The 26939-nt window shown below is 40.1% G+C and overlaps 1 protein-coding gene and 1 pseudogene across 2 annotated transcripts; one reads left to right on the top strand and one right to left on the bottom strand.

Annotated features, from left to right (window-relative positions):
• Positions 1–356: 356 nt before the first annotated feature.
• On the bottom strand, positions 357–19418 carry FBXO40 (F-box protein 40). Of its 2 annotated transcripts, none has more exons than XM_056109438.1 (4): positions 19235–19418; positions 19010–19123; positions 5110–7020; positions 357–1923 (listed from the first exon to the last, which is right to left on the bottom strand). In XM_056109438.1, the coding sequence occupies exons 2-4, from the start codon at positions 19100–19102 to the stop codon at positions 1708–1710; spliced, it is 2220 nt and encodes a 739-aa protein (XP_055965413.1). In that variant the 5' UTR covers positions 19103–19123; positions 19235–19418; the 3' UTR covers positions 357–1707. The 2 variants fall into 2 exon arrangements, with proteins under 2 accessions (XP_055965413.1, XP_055965414.1); XM_056109439.1 differs by lacking the exon at positions 19235–19418 and adding an exon at positions 7817–7849 and having other exon boundaries at positions 19010–19082.
• Positions 8840–9041, top strand: LOC130018751 (uncharacterized; annotated as a pseudogene).
• Positions 19419–26939: the final 7521 nt, after the last annotated feature.

Genomic DNA, 26939 nt, shown 5'->3' on the forward strand with positions numbered 1-26939 from the left:
ACAGTGGCTTGCCTGTTAACCTTACTTTTTGTGTTTCCTTTAATTTAAAATAGAGACTTCTCTTGCCGATGCCAGTGACAATTAGGCATTAAGACTCTTTCTCCTTGAGTTACTCAGATTTGCTCTTTCATGTTTGGCTGATTTCTATTCTGCACTATTTGGGTGGTGATAACGCATTTAAGGATCTTCTCATAGGCTCTTATTCCTGAGTACACATGCCCCTTGATTTCTTCTTAATCTGAAGCCATGTCTAGATTTCTTGCTTTTCACTCAACTCACATAACACATAACTCAATTCACTGCAGTCTCATAACATATTTTGTTTAATATATTAATATATTAAACTCACTGCAGCCTCATAACATATTTTGTTTAATATATTTAACAAAAGGCTTCTCTTTTGTTCTAACCACACTCTCACCATTAATGTGTACTTTACATAAACAAGTAGATACCTGCATTAACATGGTTTTCTGCAATGCATAACATTAGAAATGTTTTTAAAACTGTGGAACTTTTCAAATTCTTCTGCAGGCAGTAACTATGAGAGTAAATCACAGCTGGAAGTGTGCATCCCACAGTGAGAACACTCTCAGCTGCTCTGCTAAACATGGACTACCTCTGTCCATGTTGTAAAGGACCCCAACTTGTAAAGAAAAAGTCTCTGATCTTGTCTTTTCTTTATTCTTTCCATCCTTCTAACAATGGCCCCTGATTTTCATCATCCTTGATTAGTAGCTCCACTTTCTCTCTTTTCCTAGTTAAGTAAATCAAGAGTCAACTTTAGGAACGTTTGTTCTTCATAGGGAAGGATTAGATTCAAAACACATGTAACTGACATGAGTAGAACTCTTTCCTCCAACATCTGTGGTGGTTGTCAGTTACTCACCCTTTAGTTACTCATCTGATTGCCATCTTCACTCACACTCTAGTTATATTTTTAGAAAATGGTACCTTATATACCAATGTGAGATATAAAACAAATAACAAGGAAAGGGGAGAAACTATTACCAAATATTACCAAGTGGTATATTTTAATTATAATTAACAGATGAGCCTGCTTCTGCCCTTACATTGTCCTGATGCATTTGACTTTTCACAGAGATGTCATCTACTTTGTCCATCCCAGTTCCACACTGGATTCAGAGAAAGAGACCTAGGCAACAAAGCACATAGAGTGACTGGAGTCTGTTTTTGGCTGTTTATTGTTCCTGGCTTTCCCATAATGGCTGTCCATATTTTCCCTTCTTTTTCCCTTGCTTGATGACTGCTAGAACTGCAGGAAAAATGTCATCGATTAAGGTGAGGGGGAGATAAACATAGATAAATAAGGTTTCTGGCTCCAATTACATCTGGAGATTGCTGAATGGATATCTTTTTGAATGTGACCCAAAAATATGAAATCACATTAAATAAATCAGTTCCACTTGGCTCCCATCTTAAAGCCACTATGTATCTAAGTACCAATGAGTAGATAACTACACAGGAAGATCTATATGGAATCATAACCGTTATATAAGTATTGTAACTATGTGAGCAACTTAGATAATTGTGTGATCAGATTTTGTTATACTAAGAAGCATACCTACACATTACTATGGGCATGGCATCCTTTAGGGAATTTTTTCAGAGGCGTCCTCCAGACTACACTTCATCCTACTTTCAGTAACACCAAGGAGAAATCCAAGAACAGTGACAACTGCATTTTTAGTAGTTGTGTCTTCCTCGAGATTTAGCTCTAAACGTTGTTACTAAGCTCTCTCGGGCTTGCTCTTGGGGCTGACACATGCATATCAAACGAATTGGGTCCGTCTTGTGCTCAACTACATTGAAAGGACAGGTTTTCAGGTGTTCAGACATGGATGCGACTTCATTAAACTCCCAGCTCTTGATTTTGGAGAAGAGGCTGCTGAACTGCCAGATCTGTTGGGAAAGAGAGAGGCTCAAAAGTGATCAGTGGCGCAATGTCCCTGACCTGGCTCTATTGGAATAATTTAAGTGAATATATTTCTGGTGTCCTTCCCAGCTGTGAAAAAAAATGCTTAGTGGTGATTGCTTGCTGACATTTGTTAGTTTCTTTCCTAGTGTCAGGTCCCCAGATTCCCCTTCTAATTGGCAATTTCCCAAATGACCATGTAGTTACATGGAAATGACTAAGACCATCTGCCCGTTGATACTGTAGCCCCCTACTTCCAAATTCCCAAACTGGTTAGTTCTAGAATAGACACATGATTCAAATCAGTGTATTTAGTGTCAAACAGAGTACTCCAGAATTTGTTTGTGGTTCCCTCTGTACTTAACTGAAAAACTATATGTTTAGTTGCTGCTGGAAATCACCAGGGACCACCATGGGGAAACTGTCTCTCAGAAAGAAGCCACCATTGAGAAAGTAGAAACAAGGAATCAAAATAGAAGAGATCACTGAGAACATTTTTTGAGCTGCCAAGTCAAGTCTTTCCTAAGGAAAGGCTTTGATCTTTGGGCTTTTAAATTATAAGAACCTATAAATTACCTTTATTTTTTATGCCACTTTATATCGCTTTTGTATTTCTTGAAACTTAAAGTATCCTAATGAGTAGAATTTTTACTTGACCAGATCTCTATAATAGGAGCCATATAGATTTGAAACTCAGGCCCCTCTGACCTTTCTATGAAGATTATGATAGCCAAGTTCCTAGTTTAAAAAATTGACTGTGAGTGCATGTATAATCTAATGGGCCTTTCTTTTCTTTCAATTTTTTAACGTTTAAAATTTTTACTTGAGGGCTGGAGTAATAACACAGCGGGTAGGGCATTTGCCTTGCACGCGGATGACCCAGGTTTGATCCCCAGAATCCCATATGGTCCCCTGAACACTGCCAGAAGTAATTCCTAAGTGCACGAGCCAGGAGTGACCCCTGAGCATCGCTGGGTGTGACCCAAAAAGAAAAAAAAAATTTTACTTGAGGCACCATAATTTGTAACATTGTTAATACAGGGTTTCTTGCATACAGTGTCCCAACACCATACCCTCCACCGCGGTGTCCTCTTCTTCCCACCATTGTCTCAGTGTTCCCTCTCTCCAACCTCCATCTCCTTCCTTCTCCATCCCACTCCCCACCACGTAGGCTCAGTGTGTGAACCAGCTCTCCTGATCTCTTGCCTTCAGCAATTTGTTATTCTCTTGCTGTTTATTTATATCCCGCATGTGATGGGGAGATCATTCTGTATCTATCTCTCTCCTCCTGAATGCCTTCACTCAGCAAGCTGACATAGCTCTTTGGGGGCGGAGGGCGGGCGTGGCAGGAGCACATCCAGTTGTGCTCATTGACTTACTCCTGGCTTTGACACATAGCTTTTCCAATAAGACCACTTTCCACATTTTTCTCTCTTCAAGAACTGTTTTAATATGAGTAACCTATTATTATAATAGTATTGTAATCGTATTATCACGCTACTATTATTAGCAGCCCTAACTAAATTTTCTTTCTATGTGGAAATTAGTTTGCTCCAAATAATATTCAAGAATAGTCAGGAATCTTTAAATTGGAGACAAAATTTAACCAGAAAAATTAAATATCTAGTATATAAATTAAATTATTTATATCTTGTTTTATAGAGGAAGATATGAGGCATTTATGGACAATAGGAGTCTCAAAGGCAGGGTTTTCTCTGCACTATTTATCTCTAGGATGTAGTAAGTTTTATTTAAAACATGGATATAGGCAGGAATACATGATAAAGGAGAGTTTTGAATTATTTTCTGAAGATGAGTGCCCATGCAATTAAAAATGGAAAATATCAAGATATATATATATATATATATATATATATGTATATGTCACTCTCACTGTCCTCCCATTGTTCATCGATTTGCTCAAGTGGGCCCAGTAACATCTCCATTTTGAGACTTGTTGTTACTGTGTTTGGCATATTGAATATGTCATGGATAGCTTGCCAGGCTTTGCCGTGCGGGCAAGGTACTCTCGGTAGCTTGCCGGGCTCTCCGAGAGGGGTGGAGGAATCAAACCCAGGTCGGTGGAGCTGGCTGCGTGCAAGGCAAATGCCCTACCGCTGTGCTATTGCTCCAGCCCACATATATATATATATATATATATATATATATCAGCACACAACAGAAGTGGGTTTGATTCCCAGCATCCCATATGGTCCCCCAACACCACCAGGAGTAATTCCTGAGTGCAGAGTCAAGAGTAACCCTGGGGCATTGCTGGGTGTGACCCAAAAGCAAAACAAAACAAAACAAAAATAATAAAATAGAATGTAAAAGTAACCTTCTCAAGGGAAAATCTGTTCTAAAACATTATTTGACCTGGGAATGTTGGCCTACAATATTAGGTAGAGACCAGGAAGAAATCATATGGCATTATCAAATTGAGTAATTTGAAAAGAATTTTTAAAATGAATGACTTTCAAATGTGTGTTGAATGGAATATTGGAAAGCCACGAGATATCACACAATACTTATACTGAAAAGTATTACTTCTCTAGACATGAAAGGGAAGAAAGGAGTTCATTCTTGGATCCATAACAAGTTATTGTGTGGCTATAGGCACCTGAGATAACCACGTTCAATGGAGGGTCATGGGGAATGGGCACTGGTGGAGGGATGGGTACTCAGTCATTGTATAACTGAAACCCAAGCACAAAAAATCTGTAAGTCTACAACTGTACCTCATGGTGTTTCACTAACAAAAAAAAAGTATCATGGAGGAGAGAGCGCATGCTAGGATGAAATCAGAATAGATATGTCAACTTTATTCTTCTTCCTGCTTATCTCCTGCTGAAACACTCCTATTAGTCTAGTCGCACTAAAAACTGGAGGGCAAGGGAGTTGACTGAGGCAGATCATGGATATGTAAATTAGAAAGACTGGAGAATGGATCATGTGAACACTGAAGATATACAGGATATAAATATTGAGGAAACAGGAACCATCTGTATTGTCATGCAGATGTTTTTTGGTCTGTGTTCTCAATAGATCGTCCTGATCTTGAGTTCAGAAACCATTTCCAGCTCTCTGTTCAATTCCAGTGCCTAGTAAGGAACACACATTCCCATAGGTAATATGTGTTGAATGAATGGATGAGTAAACAAAGTGATACTTGCCTCTCTGTAGACATTCCAAGAGGTGCCTCCCTGGGAATACTTCTTCTTCCACTGAAGAAGGACCATTCCTCTCTCTTGTAACAAAGTAGCACAGATATTTCTCATCAGCACAGACACCTGGGAGAGTTGGGAAAGGCTGACACTGTCCAAGAACCCAGCAATGTACTGCAAAATCTCCAGAGGCAGGCTGGTTAGAGACTTCTGGCTTTTTTCTCCATGACCAGAGAGGTGATTACTCTTCCTTCCCTCACTCAACTCTGAAGCAACTTCAGGTTTGATGGCAAAGGTCTGGAGCTTCTGACTATAGATCAATTTTGCTTTTTGCCCCGGGGGACGGAAATGATTTTGAATAAATGTACATCCCAAATAGGCCAAGGGGCATCGATGCTGGAACCAGCCATTGAGACACGATTGAATGTCTGTGTGGACATTCTTGAAATGTAGCGGGAACTCATCCCTCCTGAAAAACTTGTTGCAAGTGAAGGTGAAGGCAGAACTGCTTTTGTTGTGTCTTCTGGTCACACATTCACTGTGGAGTTCCACATGGAGACCCTCTGTGTGGGGGGTCGTTATGAGGTCAGCCAGTACTGTCCCGGAGGGGAAGTACTCTGGCTCAAAGTTGTATGTCTGCGTAGCAAAGTCCACGAACAGCCCATCAATGCTCCTAGACTCAGAGATGACATGACCTTTGAGTTCTCTTTCCAAAGCACACAGCAGGGTGGTCTTGATAAGGTCAGATTTGGGCAGGTCTTTCACAGTGACACCTAAATCTGAAGTGTCTACGGCCTTGTTCTCACTTGGACTACAACTCAACATGGCATCTCCAACTCGAGCCCGCTTTCCACAGTAGCTCACAGGAACTTTGAAGGTGTAAACAGTCTTAACTTCCTGAGCCTCAAGGTTACCATAGACAAAATCTCTCTCCTTCGGTGTACAAGCAGGCATCTGACCGAAGTGAATGAGCATTCTCCCATTGTGCACCAGATACATGTTATAGTCCTTTGCATCCACTGCTGTTTTCAACCTTTCCAAAACACCATCCTGCCAAGGAGCAAGCCCTGTTGTTTCGATAGCCGCATGAAAGTCCTCTTGCTTCTGGTTTTCCTCCGAGTCTTTCCCATTGGCAGCACCATTTTCTACCGCGTTTCTGTTGCTGAAAATCTGTTCTTTTCCAGAGCCAGTGTTGCTTGTGCCCTCGCGGATCATGGATGAATGTGTTAAGGCTGAGGCCGCGTGCTCTTTGCTGAATATATTTTCCCACTTGTCAAACTTGACCAGGTCCATGCCTTCTTTAGTCTTTGCTAATGTCTCTCTTTCTTCCTGGCTCAACTCTACCATCTCTCCATTGATTGCTGACAGAGAGCCATTAGGTACCAAAGAAGCATCCACTCCACCCACTGCTCCTCCCATTTCCTCCCAGCTGGTTCCACCATTCATAGTTCGTTCCTGCTCGGTGGTCTCTCTAGTTTCTGGGAAAAGTTCAACCATCTTCAAACTGCTGAAAAGGTCCTTCTGGTCCTGGAGGGCCAAGGCTGTATCCAAACACTCCTCACTAGGGGTCTCTTTCATGATGTTCTCATGAAGAGGTGTTTCAGAGTCCACATTGGGCCAGCGATTCCACTCCATGGAGCAGCAGACCACACTGGCAGGGCAAAACTGCAGGTGCTTGGCCAGCTTGTGGCGGGACATGGACAGGGGACAGCCATACTCAGAGTTGAGGCAGGGAACCTGTTCCAAAGGGCAGAGGAGTTCGTGTTCTGCTTCTTTGCACATGTGGAAAGTGGCACCACAGAGCAGGCGGCAGTTTATCACCAAACAGGAGACATCGGGTTCCACGGGAACGTTGCAGTGACGGTTGAAGCATCTCTCGCAGTGTCTGTGCTGCCCTGGTGGAGATCTACGAGCCCTGCCCTGGAGGCATAAAGGACAAAGGGACAGAGGAAATCAATGACTGCTGAACAGAAGCTCTATCAGTGTGTGACTGAGTTTTAACAAATGTAATTCTTGTTTTGTTGGTTTAATACATGTAATTGATTTAATAGGTGTCCATTGTAGGCACCTTACAAAACACAGAAAGCCATAAAGTAAAAACCACCCACAACCCCAAAATACCAACTATCATATTATTTTATTTCCTTATTTTGTTATTCAATTTTTATTGTTAGTGCTCAGGGGGTACTCCTGGTTCAGTGCTTGTGTCTCCCTCTTGAAAGTGCTGGAGACCAAGTGATGATAAGGATTAAATCCAGGCTTTCTGTGTGCAGAGCGTGACCTCCAGCCCACTGAGCTATTTCTCTGGCCCAATACTGTTCTTTATTTTTCAATAATTGATTCTCTGTACAGAGTAGATGTACTTAATATAGAAAAGACAAAGCTGACTTTCTTTTTGGTAATTGTTCATTTTTGAGTTATGGGTTATGAGTAATTTTTATTGCACAGGTTCTAGGATAACTACAATTCTGTGCCCTGCTTTTTAAAACTTTCTTACAAGTATGAGCTACTTTATTATTTATTCTTTGTACAGTGTCCTCATCATCACAATATTACAATTCATCGTGCACTATTATTTAACTAACACCAAGGAAATAGGCTGTGAGGTTAGGGGTCATGTCTGGTTTTGCTTTATTTTCAGCTACTGGTGCCATGGGCTAAGTGGAACCAGATCTGGACCTATGAAAGTAAAGCCCAATAAGAGCCTGGTACTTACCATCACTTTCTAAGCTCTTCTTGCCTTGTTACTGTAGGGGAAATATGAATATGAATGGTTAGGAAGAAAAATGTTTGGTTATCTATATTAACAAGCTAAGGCGAAGGAACTTTACACTCTTTCATTTAACTCCCTTACCACTGGAAATAGTATCATGGTCTCTATTTTACAGTCAAACATATAGAAGTTTGGATAAATAACTTGTCCCTGGTTATGCACTTGCAAAACTATGAAATCATTTTCTAATCGGCCAAGTCAGCCCATATTGTTTTCACTAAGCCACATTGCCCTTTGATGGGACCTCTTACCAACCACAGGACTAATTTAGTTCTGTGATTTTTTTCCTGTTGTTTGTCAACCATTATCCTCGCATTCCAATCACCCTTAATTCCTGTCACGTATCTCTCTAGCCCAGGATACCCTTCTAGCCTTCTTTCCCAGTGCAGCTTCATTTGTATAGAGCTCTGCCTGACATTCTGCTGGGTTTTGGAAAGCATGCAATCATCTCTGAAATATAGAGCATGTGTCATTGGCCCTGGCTAATTAAGCTGTGTCATGGCTGGAGAAAGGGTGAGACACTTAAGTCTGCAGAAGCAGGTCAAGTGGAGACTCTGGCAAGCAGAAGGCAGGTCCTGCTATCTGGAACACTATTCCCTGATTGGACAGTTGAGCCCATGTGGGAATGTGTTGCTAGATCTTCTGATTTTTTCAGGAAAACTGGAATGTAGGTTTTTGTGAGTGGAACTGCAATGAAGTGATAATTAAAGGTGGCAGCACTGAAGTCAGCCCTGCAGCAAGAAAGAACCTGTAGGACTTTGAGAAACTTATGTAACCTCTAGTTAATTAGTTTCCCTTTCTGGATAGGGAGGACAGTGGCAGCATCTATTTCACAGTGGCATATTATTCCAGGAGGAATAAAGGGGTTCAATACCTGAAATTCTCAAAATAGTATTCCTATCAGAGGAAGAGTTTGCTATTTTGAGATAATTGTTTTATTGTTCATTGAAATGAAAAATATTTTAGAAGACTGTATATTCAGGGATCATTTCTATAGTTTGTTACTAGAGAAGTTTCTCTGATTGTGTCAAGCACCCCAAACCAAGAAGAGCCTCTCTCCTGAGGGCGAAGCCTGTTTGAGGCATAGCTTCTGCAACTGCCTTTCCCTTTGATAATTGTTCTTCTCTTCCCTTGGAAGGGGAGAGGGAGAGGATGCAGTCTGAGTGGTTTAAGTTAAAATAATAATAATAATATAAGAAAAATGTGTTATTATATAATATATCAAAATTAAAGTACTCCAAATTAAAAAATTGGGGGTTCAGGAAGGAGGCTTGGGCTTTAGAGGGCTATTCTTGGCCCTGTGCTCAGACATGATCCCTGGTGGTGCTCAGGGGACCAAATGCAGCGCCAGGAATTCAGAGTCAAGGGCCTTAATCCTTGTACTATCTCTTCAGTTCCTCTAAATGTTTTGGGGTGTTGGGAGCCAAGCTTGGGCCTTACTCCTAGATCTGCTCTCAGGGTTAATCTTGGTGGGCTTGAAGAACCATATGGCTACCTGCTATACTATCTCTCTCACTCCCACTACTTAATTTTTTTAAACCTCAACTGGGATGAAAAAAAAAAGGTTATTCTATTCACTGTTTCATTATAATGTCACAATGTTTATGAGGAAAAAAATATTACTCCCAAGGACCATTGTTTCTGTTGATGCATTTTCCTTGTGTCTGCATGGGTTTTCTCTGGATTCAGCTCCAATGTCTCTAACTTTATTGATGTGTCTTCATTGTCCTATTGTGAATGAGGATCTGTGTGTGAGGACACTCACACAATGAAGAGCATCTTATTCACAGTGGGTTCCCACCTTGATCCCTCAGCTGCCAGCATAGACTCTCAGAACCCTCAACCCAGATCCAAAATAAGTAGGTTGGATCACTGTAGCCCTGCACCGTCCTCCCGTTGTTTATCAATTTGCTCGAGCGGACCAAGTAACGTCTCCATCATGAGACTTGTTACTGTGTTTGGCATACCGAATACGTCACAGATAGCTTGCCAGGCTTTGCCGGGCGGCCGCGATACTCTGGGAAGCTTGCTGGGCTCTCCGAGAGGGGCTGACGAATCGAACTCGGGTCGACTGGATGGGCCACGTGCAAGGCAAATGCCCTACCCGCTGTGCTAACTAGGTTAGATAGTGAATGAAAATAATTATTTAACAATAGAAGTGTTTGGAACGTAATTAGAAGTTTGATTATGTTTTTGCCTCCAAAATACACTTAAAGACTATAACTTTTTCTATCTATCAGCCTATGTCTAAGCCATTTTTTGATACAATGTTGTACTTAAATTCACATTTCTGGAGAATCTATCACTGACATTCGGTGAGGACATTTTATATTCAGGTAAGATAGTATCTATGGGCTGCCAATTTGCAGTATCTGGTCTAAAGAACTTGTTGAATAGTTTTTATCGTTGTGTAATGGTTGAAGTTAACACCCCCAAATCAGGAGAGTTATAAGTTTGTTTTCAACTTTTTCAATTCATTGTGGGTAAAATTTTTCCTAACTTTACTTTTAGTGCCAAATGCAATTAAAGGGAAGAATACTAAATATACTGTGTTTAGTTCAACAATCATTAACCACACCAGTTTTCTCTTGCTCACACCCACCTCCTTCCAACCTGATCCCCATACTCACACACATTTTTGATTGAACCATTTGAAAATAAGTTGCTGGCATCATGAGAATTCGTCCTTAAATATTTTAGCTTATGATTTCCAATAGTAAAGACATTTTCCTTTTTTAAACTACAATGATGTTATCTGACCTAAATAAACAAAATACTTTTCTAATATCATTTAACATGTTTTCTACATTCAAATTTCAACAATTATTCCCTAAAATATCTTAGTAGTTAAAAAATAATTTTGAAAGAGGATCTCTTTAAGATGAGCATATCACATTTGTTTTTCAATTAAAACTACAGGTGGGAGGGTGCTTCCCATGCGGGAAACTAAGGTGGGGGGGGTGCTTCCCAAGAGGGAAACTAAGGTCACTACTGGTGATTGTTGCTCAGTTGGTTCAATGCATACAGCCCAGGTCCTACAGAGCCAGGGACTACCAAGAGATAGTATTTGGGGACTCCAAGGCCACACTTGGTGGTATGTGGGGACCATGTGGTGCCAAGATAGAACCAGGGTTTGTTGTATTCAAAACATGTCTTTAACCCTTGTACTACCTCCCTAGCTTCAATTTATTACATTTAATTGATACTTTTTTTAACTGAAAATGTACCCTCCCTTGTCTTTTTAAGAAGAGATATCCTAAGTTTCAAGTACAGTATATTCTGGTTTATGTATCTACTTAGTTATTTGTGCATTAATTAAACAAGTATGTGATGATTCCTTATTATGTATGAGTAAATGAATATAGCATTCACCTAGGTTTCTTGTTAAAATGGTTCTTAAGCTTTATTAGAATCAACTATGATGCTTGTTAAATGTATAGGTCTGTACTGTTTGATATGGTAGCCATTGGCCCCATGTGGATTTTTATATTTAAATTAATTAAATACAATAAAAATAAATTAGTAAATTAACAGAATTTATACTTTAGTCTCTCATCTGTAGTCGCTAAATTTGGAGGAGGGCAGGACTTAAGTCATACCCAGTAGTGCTCAGGACTCACTCCTCACTCTATGCACAGTGATTACTCCTACTGGTGCTTGGGGGACTATATATGGTGCCAGGGTCAAACTGGAATTGGCCATGTGTGAGGTAAATGCCTTATAAGGATACTAACTCCCCAGTCCTAAAAAGTTATATTTATATATTTATATATATATATATATATAAAAGTTAGCACTGCTATAGATGCTTTTTTGTAGGTGAGATGTGTGTCCAAAATTTACATTATTAAATATATCTCCCATAAAGTTCTTATGCACATTAATAAATGAAAAACATGAGGATCCTAGGACTACTGTGTGTGAGAGAGGATTCGTGTCAGGGTACTATTCCTAAAGCCTGAATCAGGAGGCAGATAAGAAGTTACAAACCAGAATATCAGTGAGCTCAGGGCTCAGTAGAAGACAAACCAAAGCACTGAAACCTGAGTATAGTGAAGGACTCTTTGGTTGGTCTGAGATTGAATAGGATCAGACAAAAACTCATCTTTTGGATGCAAAAGTTAAGCCACCTCATCTTCCAACATGCAATTTAACATTTGATATATTTCTGTCACATTAAAGATCACATGGAAGGTGGTAAATGCCATGTGGACTTGCAGAAATTCAAAAAAATTAGGATAAATCAGCTAGAATTATCTGTACTCACTAGATCCATTTAACATTGTAATGGAATAGTAATGCTGAAGTCCAACTAGTCATGTTGGAGCGATGGAATGCGAGAACTTAGAGTTAGAAACTTTGATGTAGAGTTGTGTTAGAAGATTACATGACTAAAATTGTCACCAGTTGAATTAGAGAAGAAGAAACAGGAGGCATTGCAAGGAGAATCAGCTATCACTTTGTTTATGGCTAAAGATAGGAAAAGTCAATTTGGGAGCAAGAGAAAATTTTGAATCAAGATAAGAATATTAGGTGTAAATTGGAGGAAAAATAGATAAGTTTACTGTTCTGGAAAGAAGCATGGGTTCATAAATTATAATAGAAGCTGCTTGAAGTGGTTACAGATAATGTGGTTGGAAAGAGGAGGAGTTAGAATATAGAGATGCAGACTTGAGGTGTGTCACTGAAAAGCAATAAAGGAAACCATAATTGAATTAAAACAATGCATGGAACTCTGAGGCATAAAGTATATATGACAACTTTAGGGAATATTAGAAAGAAGCAGAGTGAGAGAGTTAAATTAGGACAGTGTATCCTATATGTAAAGAAACAGGTAGGCGACAAGTCTTGAATGCTGATGTGAGGGTACAAACAGTGATGATCACACCAGTCGTGGCACTTCCCAAAAGAGAACGGCAAAGGAAGTGTACCATTTCAGCTGTGCCCTGGCACCCCTGGCCATCCAAATTCAGCACTGGCTTAAAAGGCAGGGTAAAGGTACTAAGCACAATCCAAGGTTGTAGGACTTTTGTCCTGGCATGGAGAACTTGCTTGCTTTCTATGGAAAAAAAAAGTTATCTATGAGAATAGATTCTGTATGGTTCACAATATCCTGCTAGTTTTCAGGAGGAAAAGAGGCAGCTCAAATGCAGTAAGATGTAAAAAAGTGCTGCTAGCACCAGGAATGCCCAAATTTACACTGGCCAGATTGGTTCTGTCAGAGTTGAGTCCACTTCAGGGAACAGAAAAGCATTGCTGCTTAGTCCTGTGTGTTGCCAGACCTGCAGTCAGAACTTAGTCTTAGAAAGGATGCCTTGCTGCAGGGACAGTGGTGGCAAACTCTAAGCACATCATTTCTGAGGAATATCGTGTTTGTGAAGCTGAAAACATTTATAGTGTAACCTAATTGTTCTTCAAACCTGGCAAGCTACTGGTGATGTATTTGATATGTCAAACACAGTAACAATTGTCACAATGGAGACGTGACTGGGCCTGCTGGAGCAAATCAATGAACAATGGGAGGACAGTGACAGTGACAGTGATCTTTGAACTTATTTAAAAACATCCCTTCGATCTGTGGTGGTGGGAAATGGGCACTGGTGGAGGGATGGGTATTTGACCATTGTATAATTGAAACCCAAGCACAAACATTTGTAACTCTGCAACTGTACCTCATGATGTCTCACTATTAAAAAATTTTTAATAAAAAAATTGATAAAAAAAACATCCCTTTAAGAGATGTGAACAAAACAAGCAAGCAAACAAAAAGCAATGCAGGCAACAATGTTGCTGGTCTTTTTAATTATATTTTTTATACTGCTATTTAAAGATCTTCTGCAAGGCTCTGGAGCTACAGATAAGCAATGACTTTGCTAGAGGACATGTACTGAAAAAAAAAAAGGATATAATGAGTGGACACCACTGTGGAGAAGTTTGACTTCTCAGTAGGAAGAAGAAAGAAAAATAGAGCCTAAGGGCATAAAATAACATCTGAATCCTTTGCCTTATAATCTGAGGAAATTGTCCCACTGAAATAAAAGAAACCCCAAATGCTTGATAGAATGAGTGATTTCTAGACATTTTTATATCACAGAAAAGAAGAAATTAGACGTTAGTGACTCACAGGAATTTAAAAATATATAATATCTTATTTAATCCTCACCATGTGAAGTGGGTATTATCATTTTCTGTTTACAGGAAATGAGGGACAAAGAGGTTTAAGTTTGTGTTGCTTGAGATTCTGTGTTCTTTGTTACATCACACTGTATCCCTTGGAGACCGGCAGAGACATGTGGCAGTCGTACCTGTGACTTGAGGAAAATGCAAGATTAAAGCTAGGCCTGTCAGGGGAGTCTCTCCTCCAATTAGGACACAAACAGATGTATACCTGTATTTCTCTGTTTTCCTCTTTTCTTCGTTATTTTTAATATTCACTAAATCACCGTGATTTAAAAAGTTACTCAGAATAAAATTTCAGGCATGTATTTCTAGAGTGTAGGAGAGTCAGATGCTTCTCATTAGGAAGCCTCTCAATTCCTATGATAGTTATCTTTTCCTTCCCCTATATGACATCTTCAACTGTGTCTCATTTTAATGGAGGAATCAGAAAGATATCCATGCTCTCTGGTTATTCATTTCAGGAAATACAAGTAAGAAAGAACTCTGAGACTCATGTTAAACATTCTTCGGTTAAAAAGCTGAACTACAGGGCTTGAGGGATAGTACAAAGTGCTTGTCTTGCTTATGACCAACCCTGGTTCAGTCCCTCACATTGCATATGGTCATCTGAGCACTGCCAGAAGTGAGCCCTGAGCCATAAGCCCTGCTGGGTGAACCCTCCCCCCGCCAAAAAAAACACCAAATCTGAAGTACAATATAGATTCTGAGATTCAAAATTAAATTATTTTGGCCTCGGTCCATTGGACCTTTTTCATAGATCTATTAGTGCACTCAACTTTGGTAGTGAATATATTTTTAACACTGTGTCCCTAAAATTTAGAAACATTTCAATCTTGTAAATCAATGTTACATCAATGAAAAAATAAGAAATTATGGGACTGGAAATGTGTCTCAAGTGGTAAAATCTATGCCTTGCATGTGTGAGGCTTATTTGTTCATCTGCTATATATGACCCATAAGCTACCTGGCTATGTCAAGTGCCAGGGAATGAATCAATTACAGTATCCTAATGGATATTTCAAACCACAGTATTAGAGGAATTAGGGTTTAGATAAAAAGTCTCTCCAAAGACTTAGGAGGAAGATCTGGAAGGCAATTTTATTCCCTTCATTTCTTTCTATATATACTTCTGTTGCCTGGACTCAAACATCATCATCTCTTCTCCATTTAGCTGCAGTAGCATTGTAAACAGTCTCAAGTCACCCATTTTGTGCCTTGTAATGTATATTCACGGACAAGAAAGAGTGATCTTAACGACTTTTAATGTTGTGCCATTACTCCCAGGCTTAAAATCTTCAGTGGATCTCCATTACAAAGAATAAATTCTGCTACTTTTATCTTGGTCCAGAAGACCCTGCACAAGTATCTTCCAATTTTTCTCTTACCTCATTTCTTTCTTAGCTCTAACATTAACCCTTATTCTTAGGTAGAAACTTCATGCTTGTTTTTTTCTACCATAATTCTACTCTTGCTTCTTATATCTGATAGGGCTCCTTCTTGTCATTTAGAATTCAGCTTATATGTTACGTGATAGCTCCAATAAGTACACTCTCAAATTTTAGCTAAATAATTTAAGCAAGTTATTTAAAATTACTACAGTAAATTAATTCAATCTATAAAATGAAGTTCATAAAAAATACCCTAAGATCACGACAGAGGCGACTAGGGTCTAGGATGCATACCTAATATATGACTCACTCAATTGTTAGTCCTTCTTCTATGAGAAAAACCATAGTCATGGGCATCTCCCTTGTCCAGACCCTAGTTTTACTCCATTGCATCACTTCCAAGCCCTTGATTTTCAGTTCGCTCTCAGCCCAGTGTGCCTCACTCCTTTAAGAGTTCACTTTTAATGAAAGAGTCTAAATTCATCTCTTCATTTCCTTTACCAGAGGCACAAAAAGATTTAAGTTTGTGTTACTCGAAACTTGGGCTCAGAGAAGTCAAGTATTTTTATTCATGTTCCTAGAATGTCTGGCTCTAATCATGGTACTTTTATACTTCCTTTCTACAGTTTTCTTCTTTTTTTGAGATTCTGTTAAAATTTGTTGAATTCTGTTGAAATGTGCCATGTGGAGTTATTTGTGTGGCAGTGGCCAACAGTATATGGGCAGCCTATGTAGTACCAAGGACAGAGTAGGACAGAGCCTCAAGGCATGAGGAAGAGGTGGTGACCAAGTGTTGCTGGCCAACAGGTCATGAGAAAGCAAAGAGCAGGTATATTTAAATCCCTGACTCAAGCAAAAGAGAATGGAATTAATAGATAATGGTCTTGACATTCTTTACTATAATTTTAAAGTTAGTAGGCAAATAGGGTTGATGTCAGAAGATATTTTTAGATGAGGGGACTTTCAGTACCCCTCACATGATTTAAGTGACTATTTTGGCACCTCATGTGGCTAATCCTGGAAATAATTGTTTAATCCTAAATCTAACCAGTGAATGACCAAACCTTTTGACCGGGTCAAAAGTTAAAGGTCAAATATATTCTTCAACTATTAGCCCATTGACCAATTATTTCCTTTAATTAAACACCATTAACATGTTATTAGCACTGTAGCACTGTCCTCCCATTGTTCATTAATTTGCTCGAGCAGACCCAGTAACGTCTCCATCCTAAGACTTGTTACTGTATTTGGCATATGAATACGTCACGGGTAGCTTGCCAGTCTTTGCTGTGTGTCTGCGATACTCTCGGTAGCTTGCCAGGCTCTCCAAGAGGAGCAGAGGAATTGAACTCGGGTCGGCCGCGTGGGCCGTGTGCAAGGCAAATGCCCTACCCACTGTGCTATCGCTCTAGCCCAACATGTTATTCTGCTTTGAAAATACTTAATTGTAGAGAGTAAACTGTATGAAATTATTTATCAATATAACTATTTGACTCTTGACACAACCACTTGGCTGAGGAGAATCCCCACATCTAATTCTATAATCTTCAGCTTTTAGATGATGATTCCAGCGCTGTACAACACAGACATTTTTCCAAATTTATTCAAACACCACATGCAGTTTCCCCACTTTATCTAGAAACTTTTAAACTTTTTAACTATTTAATTAGCTAATTAATTCTCATACATAGTACATTTACTATTGGCATCAGCATTTTATTGATTTGGTTTTTGGGTCACACCTACAGGTGTGCTCAAGGCTTACTCCTGGCTCTGTGTTCAGGGATCACTTCTAGTGGGCTCAGGTACCACATCAGGAACTGGGGATTGAAACCAGGTTAGCCACATGCAAGGCAAATGTATTACCCACTGTACTATTGCTCTAGCTCCAGTAATATCAGCACTTTATTTATTTTTTTGCTTTTTTTGGGGGGGCAGTCACACCCAGTTTTGCATGGGGTTACTTCTGGTTCTGCACTCAGGAGTTACTCCTGGCGGTGCTCAGGGGACCATATGGGATGCTGGGAATCAAACCCGGGTCAGCCGTGTGCCCTACCTACCACTGTCCCTCCAGCCCCAACTATCAGCATTTTAAATTACTGTTTTATGTTGACTGAAAAGCTTTTAGCTGAATGATGAGTCAACCTATCTCCTTGATTAATCTTCAACGAACATACCTTAGTCTTTGTCAGACAGTAAGGTAAAAGGTAAGGTAAAGCCCTCCCGTTGATCGTCGATTTGCTCGAGCAGGCCCAGTAACGTCTCCATTGGAGACTTTGTTGTTACTGTGTCTGGCATATCCAATACTCTCGGTAGCTTGCCAGGCTCTCCGAGAGGGGCGGAGGAATCGAACTCGGGTCGGCCATGTTGGCCGCTTGTAAGGCGAACGCCCTACCCGCTGTGCTATCGCTCCAGCCCTGTCAGACAGTAGTCCGGCATATAGCTTTAAGTCTGTGGTGCCTTGGAAACACTGACAAAATTAAACTAAGTGGGCAATTTATACCGTGAAATTGTTTTTTGCAAACAGGCACAATTATAACCCAGAAAAGGTAAGCAGGAAGGGAGCCTGAGATAAGATATCCCAGTAAGTCTCCTTTTACTTGGCATTGTATGTTTAGCTTGACCTCTTTAAAGTTCAAAGTTCAGAATCCCTTTAAGCTACATTGTTCATTTCACAGAATGAATGTCCTTAGCTGAACTTCGAACTATATAACATGAAACCAAGGCCATAGAAAGACAAGAAAATAAGCTCTACTCCCCTGTTTCCTGTATGCAACACTATTTAATGACTGTAACAGTTAGACATTTTCTACATTTTAATGCTTTCAGTCTCAGAAAGATTCATTCTTTTACTGTTATTTTTCTGGATGTGCAATTTAAAAATTTGTAATATTTTTGGGTTTGGGTAAAAAGCCCATGAGAGTTTTTCAACTTGTAAAATATCTTCACTTATAAAATACTTCACTTCCGCGAATGTGTTTTGGATTCAAGGGAACTGGAGAGGAGAGATTTATATTTATGCAGCATTTTTAATGAAAAAAACAGGCTTTAAACTCTGCAGGCAAAGTTCAAATAGTACCCATAGTAAATAGAATGGGGATTCCCTAAGCCATAAGAGTGACACAGGTGACAGAATTTAAACTACATGAGAATGATTTGCAATTAACACAGTGATTTCTGGTTAGTGTGAAGATGATAGAATTTGGAGAACTTTCAGAAAGTAGAAATCCTGGGTTCTGGGCTTTGCCCTATTTTCTCCAACCCCATCTCCAATCCTGTCCCAAATCACCCTGATGTAATACAAGAACTGTCACGTAACTACTCTGGTTGATGGTAGAAGAAAGAACTGGAATTATCTGAAATCAGGTAATCATCTCTTCCTTCTATTCAAAACAAGGATTTACTGACTAACAGGGTCTCTTTTCTGTGCCAACCACTTCCCCCTGTATACACCTAATTTGCTTAATAACCTTGCTCAGAGCAAAAAATGTGACATGCAGCTCAGCCTCTGTCTGCATGTCCACCACTCCAAGTGTCTCCTGTACCTGTTCACGTTTGGAAAACTTACCTTCAGGTAAGACTCGAGCGAATCAGCATCTGCTGCACCTGTCCCTTGACTGTGAGCAAGCAGAGGGCAGGAAGGAGGAAGCTGTGGAAGCATCAACTGCCACGGAGCAGAGTCCTGTTCAGGAGACAAGCAAAGGGGAGAAAACTTCAACAGAAATAGTTCAAGTGTTTTGAAGTTAAAAATAAAACTATATCACAAGGGGCAGTGTGACCAGTCTCAGCTTACGATTTTTGACTTGTCCTGTTTTTATCAACGCTGGGTCTCTCCTGGAGTGGGGTTTAGCAGGGGAAGCTGGAAGTGAAGTCGGGCTTTATATCAAAGCATCTTCTTTCCTTTGAGAAAATGAGGAAAGTACTCCAGAAAAAGATCATTTCCAAGGCAAGATCCGTCTCTTAGACTCCCGTGCTCGTAGTCAGCAGGTCCGGCTGTGCTTGTGGTGGCTGGAAGAGCATCGAGTTCAGGCTGCTGCTCTAATTATAACTTTGCTTTTTCACCTAAGCCCATCACTGGCTGAAGCAGCAATTTAAGCAAGTGACAGGAGGTCTTGTTTCTGCTTCTTCCATTTCTTGTCACTAAGTGGCTGTCCGCTTCTGGCCCCTCTTATATCCCAAGCGATTGATAAAGGAAGAGCTTGTAATTCAGAAATCAGGTATGGAGCAAGATAATGTGAGATATTTTGTAGTAAGAGGCTTAGATATTGCTTGGTCTAATATTGGTTCAGTCCCTCTTATTACAGATGACACAGGAGTAGGAGAAGGTAAATTCTTGTTACAAGACCACACAGCTCACTGGAGCAGAAACCAGGGCCTCAATTCACTAATTCCCATTTGTCTAATGTGTTTCTTTATCTCACCATCTTCAGAGAAACTCTTTCAGTTGTTTTTTGAAGAAAGACAAAGCATAATCCTGCATCATCCAATTTTGAGATATGTGGATAGAGCCAAGTGACTTAACTATATTTCAGTTTTCCCAATTGTGAAATGGACACGATGGCACAATAGCTGTTATGATAACATGTCATTATTCATACATTATTAATATATGCAAAACACATGAATTGGGCCTAGCACGAATTAAGTGTTCAAAAATGCTATTTTTAAAAAATAAGTATAAACTAAAAACTTGCTAGTGTATTTTTAGCAAGATTAAAATCTTGTTTAAATCTTATAATTAAAAATCCCTCCCTTTACCTTGAATTCTTACGTAATCTTAGGTGCTATATCCTGTGTGGATAAATTTATTTTGGAATAAGCAAGAAGCAGTTAAAAGATCTTTTTAAAAACTGTACACCAATTTTGCATCTTGATTATTTGTTGGACTTGCTCTAATAAATTTCTCAGCATTTTCTACATACCAGCACATGGCTAACTGTGCTTAGAGATCTTTTTATTTCTTTTTAAATCAGAATCTCTTTTTCTTCCTGACTGTCTAGGACTTCAAGCACTACATTGAACAAGAGTGATAATATTTGTCATTTTGGGAAGACCTAAAAGATAATATAGTGGGTAGGACACTTGCCTTGTGCATAACTGACCTAGGTTTGATTCCCCCAGTACCACATATAGTCTTCTGAACACCCCTAGGAAACATTCCTGAGTGCAGAGTCAAGAGTAAGCCCTGAGCACTGCTGGGTGTGGCCCACTCCCCTCCCCCAGAAAAAGATTGGTCATTCTTATCACTTGTGCAGTATTTTGCTGCAGTGATGGTGGGAGTGGGGGGTTGTAGATGGTCTTTATTAATTTGTATGATCAACAAGTTGATAAATTTTGTTTTTTGAAATTTTTTGTTATTTTTTAATTTTTATTTATTTATTTGTCTATTTATTTATTTTTATTAGTGAAACACCATAAGGTACAGTTGTTGACCTTACAAGTTTTTGTACTTGGGTTTCAGTTATACAATGATCAAGTACCCATTCTTCCACCAGTGCCCATTCTCCACCACCAATGATCTCAGTAACCCTCCTACCCCTCCCATACCCCCATCCCATCCTGCATCTGTGGCAGGGCATTCCCTTTTGTTCTCTCTCCCTTTGGTTGCTGAGGTTTGCAATAGAGGCATTGAGTGGCAAACATGTTCTGTCTATAGTCTACTTTCATCATGCATCTCCCATCCTGGGAGGATCCTCTCAACACCCTTTACTTGGTGTTCCCTTCTCTGTTTGAGCTGCCCTTTCCCCTAGCATGTGCGGCTGGTCTTCAAGCCATGGAGAAAACCTCCTGTAAATTATTGCCACTATTCTAGGATGTTAGTCTCCTATTTTGTTACTTTATATTCCCCAGATGAATGCAGTCTTTCTATGTCTGTCCCTCTCTTTCTGACTCATTTCACTTAGCATGATATTTTCCATGTAGTACCACTTGTAAGTAAATTTCATGACTCGTGTTTTCTAACAGCTGCATAGTACTCCATTTTATAGATGTACCAAAGTTTATTTAACCAGTCATCTGTTCTCCGGCACTCAGGTGTTTTAAAGATTTTGGCTATTGTGAACAGTGCAGCAATGAACATAGAAGTGCAGGTGTCACTTCGACTATACTTTTTTGCCTCTCCAGGATATATTCCTAGAAGTGGTATTCCTAGATCAAATGGGAGTTCAATTTCTAATCTTTTGAGAATCATCCATACTGTTTTCCAAACGGGCTGGACCAGTGGGCATTCCCACCAGCAGTGAAGGAGGTCCCTTTCTCGCCATATCAGTGCCAGCACCCGTTGCTTTTGTTCTTGTGGATATGGGCCAGTCTCTGTGGTGTGAAATGATTTCTCATTGTGGTTTTGACCTGCATCTCCCTGATGATTAGTGATGTAGAGCATTTTCTCATGTGCCTTTTAGCCATTCAGATTTCTTCTTTGAGAAAGTTTTTGTTCATTTAATTACCCCATTTTTGATGGGGTTGGATGTTTTCTTCTTGTGGAGTTCAACCAGTGCTTTGTATATCCTTGATATCAATCCCTTATCAGAAGGGTATTGGGTGAATATCCTTTCCCGTTCTGTAGATTGTCTTTGTATTCTGGTCACTATATCTTTTGAGATGCAGAAGCTTTTTAATTTAAGATAGTCCCATTTGTTTATCTCTGTTTCCACTTGGTCAGTGGAGTGGTCTTTGAAGATTAGCCTCAATATTGTGGAGGGTTTTGCTGACTTTGTCTTCGATATATCTTATGGATTTGAGCCTGATGTTGAGATCCTTAAACCATTTTGATATGACTTTTGTGCACGGTGTTAGGTCAAGGTCTAAGGTCATTTTTTTGCATGTGGTTGTCCAGTTATGCCAGCACCATTTGTTGAAGAGGCTTTCCTTGCTCCACTTCACATTCCTTGCTCCTTTATCAAAGATTAGATGTTCATTCATTTGAGGTTGTGTGTACGGATATTCCATCCTGTTCCATTAGTCTACAGACCTGCCTTTGTTCCAGTATCATGCTGTTTTAATTATTACCACTTTGTAGTAGAGTTTGAGGTTGGAAAGGGTAATGCCTCCCCACGTCTTTTTCCCAAGAATAACTTTAGCTATTTGTGGGCATTTGTTCTTCCATATGAATTTCAGGAATGCTTGATAGATTTCTTTGAAGAATTTCATGTGCATCCTTATAGGGATCGCATTGAATGTGTATAAAGTTTTGGGGAGTATTGCCATTTTGACAATGTTAATTCTTCCTATCCGTGAGCAGGGCATATGTTTCCATTTCTTCGTGTCCTCTTTTATTTCATGGAGTAGCATTTTGTAATTTTCATTGTAAAGGTCCTTTACCACTTTCTAAAATTTTTTAAATTAAAGAACTATGATTTACAAAGCTATTGACAAAGTTGAGTTTAAGGTATATAATATTTCAACACCAAGCCCATCATCAGTGTCAACTTCCTTCCCCCAGTGTTCCCATACTTCATCACTCCCCCTCCTCCCCCCCCTCCGTCTGCCACTTTGGTAGGCACTTTACAAAGTTTTGTAGTTGCAGGTTAGATCTGATGTTTTCAGTTTTGTTGAATTTGAACTTTGGATATATAACTATACCACTCCCACATCAACAGAATAACCGAAACCCTGACCCCTGTTCCACCATTATTAGTCTTTCTCATCTTTTTTTCCCCCTTGATAAATTTTCTTCTCTGTTCTACTCCTCCTTAAATTCTGGGGTCAAAAAAAAAATTCTGGAGTCAAGGATGATCTAGGCATCTCCACTTTAATACATTATATTTCCTCCGGGTAGGGCGTTCGCCTTACAAGCGGCCAACATGGCCGACCCGAGTTCGATTCCTCTGCCCCTCTCGGAGAGCCCGGCAAGCTACCGAGAGTATTCGATATGCCAGACACAGTAACAACAAAGTCTCCAATGGAGACGTTACTGGGCCCGCTCGAGCAAATCGACGATCAACGGGAGGGCCTTTACCTTTTTTTACCTATGCCTATCCCCAGGGTAAAAAAATTCATAAGTACATATGCACACTATTATTTACTGCTGCACTTGGTACAATAACTAAGAAATTAAATCGACATAGGCGCTCAATAATAGAAGAACAGATTATAAAAGTTTGGTATATATACACAATAGAGTAGTACTGCGCAGCTTCAAGAAAAGATGAAATCATGCAATTTACTACCACATGGTAGGAACTGAAAGACATCATGTTGAGTTAAGCCAGAAGAAAGACACAGGATTATATGAAAATTTTGCCTAGTTTATGAAGTGCCTTTATGAAAGGGTATACAATTTTGTCTAAAACATTTTATATGCATATTGAGAATTTTATTCTTTATTCTGTTAATATGGTATATTACCATAATTGTGAATGTGAGACCATTAAATTACTTTCTCAACTTTAAGGCAAAGATTGTTGAAGGATTGTACAGTAGAAAATTTTTTAATAGAAATACGGTGGTTATTTGTACTAAAAACACATTTTTATCTACCAACTTCTTTTTTCATTTTTCTTAAAATCACATCTTTCATTAGATTGTTTCTTGGTTGTTCTGTCCTTTTTAAAATGTAAGATCAAGTGAGATGGCAGTTTCTTTAGTTGAATGTAATAGCCCAAATCTCCTTACTCTTTGGGGATAAATAAGTAGGGGGAGAATGAGGTTGGAGAATGTGAACAGGCTGTTACAGAAGAAATTGGGGAATTACTTTTTAGACATTTACTTACTCATACTGAAAAATGTTGTGATTTGTTGAAGAGAATTTCCCCCCTTGAAGTAGTAAAAAGTAGTAGATGGAGGATGAATTTAGAAGGATAAACATGATTTAGAAATGTTAATCAAAATAGGAAACTTGGTAAAGCCATTATTAATTTACAGGCAAATGTTTACAGAGGACATTAAGATTAACTTTTATGGCTGCTTGTAAAATGGAACTTGAAAGATTGACCTATCTAAGGAAATAAATTTTGTCAGGAGAGACAATAAACTGTAAATATAAAATATACCACAATGTTAGAGTAAGAAGAGGCTGCTAAAAATCTCAGGGCTTGGAGAATAGAGACGTTACTGGCGCCCGCTTGAGTAATTCGACAATCAATGCGATGACAGTGACAGTGACAATCAAAATAGTCTGTGGAAGATTCAATATTATGAGTTCACAGACAAGAAATATGAAATATTCTATTTACTGAGTGATAGCACAGCAGGTAGTGTGTTTGCCTTGCATGTGGCTGACCTGGTTCGATTCCTCTGTCCCTCTTGGAGAGCCGGCAAGCTACCAAGATACCAAGAGTATCTTGCCCGCATGGCAGAGCTTGGAAAGCTCTTTGTGGCGTATTTGATATGCCAAAAACAGTAACAACAAGTCTCACAATGGAGACGTTACTGGTGCCAACTCGAGCAAATCGATGAACAGTGGGAGGACAGTGTTACAGTGATACAGTGCTACTAAATGGCTCAAATGGACATATGCTGCCCGAGCCCGTGTGCTGCTTGCCCCCGCATGGCCGAGAACACGTGGTGACTGAGCACTGTGTCGCCCCCATCTCCCCTCTTGAGATGTGTACTTTTGTGCTTTCCTGTATAACACTGGGATGCGTTCAGGGCTCTCTCTGCCCTTGAAGAAGGCCGCATTCTCTCCTGAGCACTTGCTCTGTCTCTCTTACTCTCCACTCTCTCCTACTTTTCTCTTCTACCTTATCTTCAAAAAAACCTCCAAATAAAATCTGTTTTACTTCACTGCTTGACTACACCTGAAATTCTTTTCTGCGAGCAAGACAAGAACCCTGAAAACCCTGGGTAAGGCCTGGGACTGTTGTCTCCTTTCCTGCAAAGAGCAAATCCTCAGCCCAGCCTGAGTCCATGGCTCCCTGAGAAATCAGGTGGTGGGGATCAACTCCCGTGCCGAGAAGACTGAGCAGACTTCAGGTGTGGCTCAGGCCCATGCCCCAGGGTCTCATCTCAGACTTCACCGGTCCTAGTCTTCCCAGCGGGTCCCAGGTGACAGAGGAGGGGTGGGAGAAGGTAACTGTCCTTCTCTCCTCCTGACTCACGTGAGCCACCCTTGGGGTCCACCAACATCAACAGTAATTTTATTAAAAATAATTAAGTGATATAACTATAATATTCTGCCCCAAGCAGAACCCTGGAAGCCAAAAACCTCCAGACTCCAGCCACAGTCATGCTCAAGGCCACTCTCCACACGCTCGGAGGAGTCTCACGCATGAAAGAACCGGCAGAGGAAACCAGCCTCCATCCCTCTCGGAGAGCCCAGCAAGCTACCGAGAGTATCCTGCCCGCACAGCAGAGCCTGGCAAGCTACCCGTGACATATTCGATATGCCCAAAACAGTAACTATAACGGGCTTCATTCTTCCCCTGACCCTGAAAGAGCCTCCAATATGGCAGCATTGGGATGGAGACTTTATTGGCACCCGCTTGAGCAAATTGGTTAACAATGGGACGACAGTGATACTAAATGACTAATTAAATTATCGAAAAAAAATTGGGGCAGAGAGATAGTATAGCAGATAGGGCATTTGCCTTGCGCAAGACCATTCCAGATTTGATGCCTAGCATCCCATATGGTCTCCCAAGCACTTCCAAGAGTAATTCCTGTGTGCAGAGACAGGAGTAACCCCTGAGCATCACCTAGTGTGACCATCCCCCACCCTGCAAAAAAATTATCGAAAAATACCTCAGTAAAAGAAAATCTGTAAAAATTGTTATATCTCACCATGGGGATTTTAAGTTCTTGTCTGAAGGTTTACCAAGTTTTTGTTGCTAGTTGAGCCTCCTGTGTTAATGATTTAACTAGAGCTTAGTTAACTTTTACATTACATTTCTTTCAAATCTTGTGTGTGTCTATTGGAATGTTAGAGTTTGGAGATGCTGGCTCCAGAGAATCCATAATATTTAACTGGGCAGTGAGCTTACATGGTTGTGGTGGTGGCGGAATGTGGGTGTGGCTGCCAGGGCTCTAAGAAGTCGGAGGGTGAAGGGAGGTTGCCCACCCCCCCAATTCTGAGAAGTCCTGGAGTTTTCATTCAAAAAACCCAGTGTACCTGAAATTTTGGGAAGTTTGACCTCTCTGAAGATGAGTTGTGAGGTGGAGTCTAGCAGTGGGCAGCTGCTGGCATGTGAGGGTGGCTGCTAGGGCTTCGGCAGGGCATGGTCTGGGCCCCTTCCCTCCTGAGGTTGCCCAGGAGGTCTCAGCTGGAGAGCAGTGTATTAGAGAAACTTTTTGCAGCTACTTGATCTCTTTCGAGATTTAATCATGAATCTCTGAAGCAGGGCCAGTGGATCTCATTTCTGATTTTAGTAGTTTGAGTCTTTGAAAATCTTTTGTTTTTGATAGATCTAAATAAAGTTTTGCTAGCTTGTTGATTTGTTGTGTGTGGGAGTCACAGGAGAATTGGTCACATGCAATGGTACTAAAGGTTGACTCCTGACTCTTCACTTAAGGATCACTTTTGGCAAGGCTTGAAGGACCAAAAATGATGCAGGTCATTGAAC

Source organism: Sorex fumeus, unplaced genomic scaffold (genome assembly GCF_029834395.1).
Source record: "Sorex fumeus unplaced genomic scaffold, SorFum_2.1 ptg000265l, whole genome shotgun sequence".
In the NCBI taxonomy this organism is placed as follows: domain Eukaryota; kingdom Metazoa; phylum Chordata; class Mammalia; order Eulipotyphla; family Soricidae; genus Sorex; species Sorex fumeus.

Excerpts from the sequence above, each read along its gene's own strand:
- FBXO40 (XM_056109438.1), bottom strand. The coding sequence starts at position 19,102 with ATGCTTCCACAGCTTCCTCCTTCCTGCCCTCTGCTTGCTCACAGTCAA. Across the intron at positions 7,021-19,009 it reads CGCTCGAGTCTTACCTGAAG|GGCAGGGCTCGTAGATCTCC; the intron begins GTAAGTTTTCCA and ends TTATGCCTCCAG. Across the intron at positions 1,924-5,109 it reads CTTGGAATGTCTACAGAGAG|ATCTGGCAGTTCAGCAGCCT; the intron begins GCAAGTATCACT and ends CTTTCCCAACAG.